The sequence below is a fragment of the Diceros bicornis genome, chromosome 6 (genome assembly GCF_020826845.1).
Source record: "Diceros bicornis minor isolate mBicDic1 chromosome 6, mDicBic1.mat.cur, whole genome shotgun sequence".
NCBI lineage: Eukaryota > Metazoa > Chordata > Mammalia > Perissodactyla > Rhinocerotidae > Diceros > Diceros bicornis.
This window is the reverse complement of record NC_080745.1, coordinates 25,093,847-25,101,056: the sequence shown is the minus strand read 5'-3', so window position 1 is coordinate 25,101,056 and position 7,210 is coordinate 25,093,847. Positions and strand designations below refer to the sequence as shown.

Below are 7,210 nucleotides of genomic sequence, written 5' to 3'. Positions count from 1 at the left end.
CAATGAAGTGAACATATTGAAATAGTCCCCTTTATATCAACAAATAACATTCCACTGTGAACAGAAATTTCTGTGGTACTGATTAAGACTTTATTTGTATAACCCTGAAACATAATTATGCAAGAACCCACCAAATATTTTGACACCCATGGGGAATGTCAGTCAGTGCCTGCTTATTCAAAGGCTAACATAAGGTACCTTTTAAGCTTCATGATTATAGCAGGAATGAAGTAATAAATAACTTCTGAAAAAATGTATTTGCTTTAATTCAAGTCTGAAACACCAATATTCTGAGCTCAAACCAGAATGAGGCCCAGCTATCTCCTGTGCAGCTAAATCAGTCTTTTTTTTCTTTTCTCTTTTGTTTTGTTTTGTTGTTCGTGGGCTCTTGGAACTCAGAAAGTACAGACTTCTAATCCAGTGCTCTATTCATTAACCCACACCTCTTCTTAGACTTTGTAGAGCAAGGTCAGGAACCCAGGCCTTGGGGCACAGACCTCAAATTCGCCGACATGTGGTGACACTCGGTGGACCTGAAGCTGGATTTCCCAGTCTTCCTCCAGAAGTGCACTGTGAACTCATTGTGAAACTGCAAGGACTCACTGAGAAGCATTCTCATCTCCCTCCATCCCATCCTTCCACTAATCCAGCCACTTCTTCATCCTCAGCTCTAATCCCTACCCACTTGGTGTGTGCTTCCTAGAATGTCGAAGTCTTTTTGTGTTTTTTTAAAAAATGTTTAATAACTTAGATTGTTGATAGAATAGAAAGAACCTGAAAAACACATTAGAAGTCCGATTGAGCTTTCTTTTTAAAGCTGATGACCTTAAATTCTGCTAACCATAGAGAAGTTTATCCTCCTGTCCACAGTAGTCATTTTTCACTTGTTGCAGGACCTAAAATTAGAATACTTTGAGAGCGATTGTGCAATGTATTTGGCCTAAATTTTAGCAAACGTATTTATGTCAAGATGTAATTCCTTATGTTTCTATCATTTCTAAAACAAGTTGTAAATTAAAAAGTGTGCACAAAGCCTTTTTAAGATCTTTATATGCAATTGTGCATACACACAAACGGGACTAAGAATTTAGCATGTAATCATAGATTCTTTTATATAGTTTTTTAATTGTTGCTCTGTCACCTCAACAATATTTAAGTTTATTTAGTCAGGGACAAGAACAAGGCTTTTTTGTAGCTGCTATAGCTGCTAGCACAATGCTAGGCACCTAGTGATATAAATTTTTTTTTTTTTGGTGAGGGAGATTTGCCCTGAGCTAACGTCTGTTGCCAATCTTCCTCTTTTCTTTTTTCTTGAGGAAGATTAGCCCTGAGCTAACATCTGTGCCAATCTTCCTCTATTTTTCATGTGGGTCACCTGCCACAGCATGGCTGACGAGTGGTGTAGCTACGCGCTCAGGCTCTGAACTCACAAACCCGGGCCACCAAAGCAGAGCACGTCAGACTTAGCCACTACGCCATGGGGCCAGCCCTGATATAAAAATATTTTTTAAAAAAGAATGTATCATTAGATGTAACTTGTTGAGTACCTACTATGTGTAAACCACAGTGCTCAGCTCTATGATGAACATAAAGATGGAGGAGGTTCAATCTGTGACTTCAAGTCACTTACAGTCCATCAGGAGAGATCACATCGTAACAGAAGTAGAGTCAAACACTGAGCTCCAGCAGGGAAGGATTTCTCGTGGGGTTTGGAAAAGGCATAACAGAAACGTGTTCACTTAATTTGGGCTCCAAGGGTAAGTAGACTTTGAGTAAGTGAAACCAGCCCGGGGGGGATGGGAAGAGTCCTAGTTAGTGGGAAGATGGTTGCATTTGGGAGGCAAGGCGCAGAGAGGCTGGAACAGTGGCTTTGTCATCAGACTAGGGAGGGTTTCAAATTGCGTGCTATGAAGTTTGGACTCTGTTTCTTAGGCAATGGGAAGCTACTGAGCATTTTAAAGCAACACAGTCTGAGCTTTAGAAAGATCATTCTGGCACTTGCATGTCCAATAGGTTGGGGTGGAGGCAGAAAGTAGAGGCAAGGAGAGTATTTGAGAGGCTAAAGCATCTTTGAATGGAGAGAAAATGAAGGCCTGAATTAGGTGGCGGAAAGCAAGATTTAGGAAAGAGAAATAACCAGCAATGATACTTCACAGAGCACTTTCTCATAGATTTTTCTCATTTGGCTCACACAACCTCCCGGAGGTGAGTGTTACTCAGAGTTCCATCTGACGAAGGAGGAATAAGGGGCTCATCAAAGATAGTTGATTCACCCAAGTCTGCTCAGCTCATAAGCAACGGGACTTGGCTGCCGGCCACTGTCTTCTTCCTGGGGAGATGGCAGAGGCAGAATCCAGGTAACTGTTTGGTTGTGTAAAGGCCGGACAGAGTCTGCACTTAGAAGTGGTGGTTGGGACATTTACAAGGGAAGAGATCACAAGAGAGAGGGCCCCTCAACCAGTATCTAGAAACGCTTTCACTCACTAGCCCTTTGAAGTAAAGAAAAAAGGCAAAAGAGAGTGCAGAAACCTAGAAGATGCAGTAAATGAGTTAAAACATTTGGGAAGGGGCCGGCCCTGTGGCTTAGCGGTTAAGTGCACGTGCTCTGCTACTGGCGGCCCGGGTTCGGATCCTGGGCGCGCACCAACCCACCACTTATCCAGCCATGCTGAGGCGGCGTCCCACATACAGCAACTAGCAGGATGTGCAACTATAATATACAACTATCTACTGGGGCTTTGGGGAGAAAAAAAAAAGGAAAAAAAAAAGGAGGAGGATTGGCAATAGATGTTAGCTCAGGGCTGGTCTTCCTCAGCAAAAAGAGGAGTATTGGCTTGGTTGTTAGCTCAGGGCTGATCTTCCTCACAAAAAAAAAACAAAACATTTGGGAAGACTCTGCCACAAGCTTGATTTTCTAAGATCAAGATGAAGCCCCTAGCCAAGGAGGCTTAACTAGACAATAACATGCCCTTCCGGAGATGAGAAGAAGGAAGACACAGGTTTTCAGCAGTAATCAAATCTAGTGGAAGAGGAGATGGGAAAGTGGGGTAGAGAGTTGGAGTAGTGTATGTGAAAAATCCGGGTAAGAGGAGACTGAAATAGATGGGCAAGCTGGTGGGGGGAAAAGCGTAAAGAGGAGGGAAAAATGCTTGGATTAATATCATTCATTTCTCCCTCCCTTCCTTCCTTCCACTTTAGTCTACTTTGGGCCAGGCAATGAGCCAGGCTCAAATACCTCATTACTCTAAGATAATGAATGAAATCCTTTTAAGAACATGGTAATTATTTTTGTTAATGGGATACCAACCTCTTCTTGAACATCTGAAATGATTGGGGAGGTGACACTTGGTGAAGCCTGACATTCAAATTTCAGACCTTTCTAGTTTTTAGGAATAATTTTCCTCCGTGGCCGGCTTCTAACTTAAAAAGCCCTTACATGCATTATCTCACTTTTCTCCACAAAAGTCCTTACTTAGTCAAAATATACCTCCCAGCTATTAGATCCCTGGTTAGCACTGCTCCCTGAGGTCATTTGAATTGTTGTTTTTCCTCCTGTATAAACAGCCAACACATTCCTCTGAGATATCCCTTCTTCAGTTAAGCATCCTTAAGTCCTGCAGCTGGTCTTCTGTGAAGACATGGTTTTGAATTACTTTGCCCCCTTAGTGCCCTAGAGGAGTCACTCTCCTCTAGGCACATGCAGTGTGTCAGTATTTTTCTTAAAAGGTAGTGTCCATATGTAAGTGAAAAATTCCAGATGTGTTTGATAAGTTCTAAATAGCATTGAACTGTTTCCTCCATTTTACTGTTAGCCTACTTATTTTGAAGCTTAAAATCAAATTAAAGTTTGGAGTTGACACATCATACTTAATAATATTGAACTTTAATCCAACTTTAGTTTTAACCCCTTTTCAAGTAAGTTGCACAAGAAAATAACAGTCTGTCCTCATAAGTGTTAAGATTTAAAAAGGACAAACAAATTATGTTTATTTAGGCATAGGACATCTCTGGAAGGGCATGTAAGAAAGTGGCTCTTTATTTCCAGGGAGTGGGAAAGGGAAGTTCTGAGAGGGGGAGTTTTAACCTTTTACTTTATACCCTTTTGTACTACAGTCATCCCTCAATACCTGCAGGGGATTGGTTCCGGGAACCCCGGCAGATTCCAAAATCCGAGGGTGCTCAAGTCCCTTAGATAAAATGACATTGTGCAAAGAATAGAGTCTGCCTTCCGTATCTGCGGGTTTCACATCCACGGATTGGTGGAGAGCCGACTGTATTTCCATTTTACATTAAATATGTAATAAAGTGAAAAGTACAATTATAACCTTATTCTTAACTATATTTGGTCAATGAATAATTAAATGACTCTTTTTGTATGAGCTACAGTTAAGCTGAAAGCTTATTTTTGTGTAGTTGGATATTTTTAACCTAAATGCAATACTTTAATTTATCTATATTAAATTTCATCTTGTTTTATTCAATCTATTGAGTCCTATCTGGAAAAAGCTTTTTGAATCTTGATTCTTTAACTTAATACTGTACCTATCTTTCTCAGAATTATCGCATCTGCCAAATTAATAAATTTACCACTTATGGTGAAAATAATAGCGGTAAAACCTATTATTTTTAAGGGCTTAATATGTTCTGTGTACTGGGGTAAGCATTTTACAGGCAGTATCTCATTTACTCTTCATAACACCCCTTTGAGGTTGGTGTAATTATTCCCATTTATGGATGATGAAAGCAAAGCTAAGAAAAGAAAATTAACTTGCTCACATTCACATATGTAGTTAGTGGTAGAGCTAAGATTTAAAATTAAGGTCTCTGTGACTCAGAGCGAGTATTCTTTTTTTTTTTTTTAATTGTGGTAAAAAAACCACACAACATGAAATCCACTCTCTGAACAAATGTTTAAGTGTACAGTACAGTATTGTTAACTATATGCACATTGCAGAGTGGGTGTTCTTCACCACTGCAGTATCCAAGCCATCAGTGAAAATGATAAACAGACATCAAGAACCGAAACTTGTGCCTGAGACCCTCCTCCAGCGTGACGACAATCTGTTGACTCACATTCTTTGTGTACATTATACTGTCACTCAACTGAGGGGGATATCAAGGGCTAAGAGTGCCTGAAACTGAGCTGCCTGATATGATAGCCACTAGCTCTAAAGGGCCACTGAGCACTTGATGTGTGGCTAGTCCAAATTGAGATGTGCTGTGGGCAGAAAATACACACTGGGTTCCAAAGACTTAGTATGAAATAAAGAATGTAAGATATCTCATTAACAATTATTTATGTTGATTGCATGTTGAAATAATCATACTTTGTATATATTTGGTTAAATAAAATATATCATTAAAATTAATTTCACCTGGGCCCGGCCTGTGGCTTAGTGGTTAAGTTGTCTAACTCTGCTCCAGTGGCCTGGGTTCATGGGTTCGGATCCTGGGCGCAGACCTACACCACTTATCAGCCATGCTGTGGTGGCAACCCACATACAAAAAAATAGAGGAAAATTGGCACAGATGTTAGCTCAGGGCTAATCTTCCTCAGCAAAAAAATTAAATTAATTTCACCTGTTTATTTTTTTTTATGTGGCTACTAGAAAATGTATAATTACATATGAAGCTTGCATTTATGGCTCACATTACATTTCTGTTGGGACAGTTCTGGCCTAAATTAAGTCCTGGATTCCTCCCACCCCCCGAGGGCTTACAATTCAGATATAAATATACAAAAAGGTTGGGCCGGCCCCACGGCTTAGCGGTTAAGTGCGCGCGCTCCGCTACTGGTGGCCCGGGTTCGGATCCCGGGTGCACACCGACGCACCGCTTCTCCGGCCATGCTGAGGCTGCGTCCCACATACAGCAACTAGAAGGACATGCAACTATGACGTACAACTATCTACTGGGGCTTTGGCGGGGGGGGAAGGAGGAGGATTGGCAATAGATGTTAGCTCAGAGCTGGTCTTCCTCAAGAAAAAAAAAATTAAAAAAAATATATACGAAAGGGTTAAAAACAATAAAAAGCCTTATTGAATAATTTAAGTACCAAAATAGAGTGCTACAGACTACAGACCTTCACAAAAGGGGACCATCAATAGAGAAAGCCCTTGGAGAGGGAATTGGACTTCTCTGGGCCTTTAAGGAGTTGAAGAGACAAGCTCTCTAGGCCAGGGACCAACGTGAGCAGACACCATGGAGATGGCAGTGGGCTTGTGAGCAAGAATAAGTATGCTAGTCTGAATAAAACAGGTACTTAAAGCTGAGGGACCCTGCAGAGACTAGGTGGGGTCATTAGCCATCAAGTCTAGGCTATGGCTCTCAGACTTGCTCTCAGCAGAGAGGAAGCATAGATATTTTTAGTGCAGGAATGATGAAATCTGTAGGTTGTTTTTTTTTTTCCAAACAAAAGATCTCACGTATTTATTACTGAACTAAGCTACGAGTGGAAGCATAGAAACAAAGAGAAGAATCATTTTCCCAATAAAACATGTCCAACCAGAGACATGTCCAGAGAGTGGTGGCAATGTTTTCAGCATGATATGGTAAGATGCCAGTGATCTTGATACAGCATCAACATGTGTGCCATCTCATGTGCAGTTCCTTATAGACCCAGCTTGGTTCTTCTCCAATGTCTCCTCTTGGAGTTGTATCTGATTTTATTACCAGTTTTCATCTGAATCCATTGGGGAATGGGATGATTCTGCTTTTGTTTCTTGGCCAGGAATCGCATGATCGTGAAAATCCTATGAGAAGACATGGCAAAGAAGAGTCTACTGCACACACTACAATGGCAGAGAAAGGGAGAGAGTGACATCTGTGTTTTAGAATATGAGCATGGCAGAGGTACAGAACGGATGCAGTGGGGAGGAGTAGGAGCTGACACACTAAAGAGGGACAGAACAATGAAGAAGCTAATGTTTTAGTCCACGCAGGAATTAAAGCTGGCCCCTAGACCAAGGGCCTGGCTGTGAGGACAGAGAGGAGAGGAGGTACAAGAGAGATATTTTGTTTAAAAAACATAGTACTTGATGACTGATTGTAGAGCTCTGAGAATTATCCTCAGAGACTATCTATGCATGCTTTCTTTTTTATCCCAAATAAATGAGAGTTGAGAGAACTACTACAGTGGTCACTGGGACTGTCACACACAATAAAAGCCGTTCAGTTGACAAGATTCAAGTTGAAACAAGCCATTCAAAAG

At 41.0% G+C, this 7,210-nt stretch overlaps 1 protein-coding gene across 1 annotated transcript; it reads right to left on the bottom strand.

Annotated features, from left to right (window-relative positions):
• Window positions 1-6,610: 6,610 nt before the first annotated feature.
• Window positions 6,611-6,766, bottom strand: LOC131406781 (large ribosomal subunit protein eL39-like). The gene has a single exon (XM_058542659.1). It carries the CDS (start codon window positions 6,764-6,766, stop codon window positions 6,611-6,613), a length of 156 nt encoding a protein of 51 aa, XP_058398642.1.
• Between the last annotated feature and the right edge of the window lie 444 nt (window positions 6,767-7,210).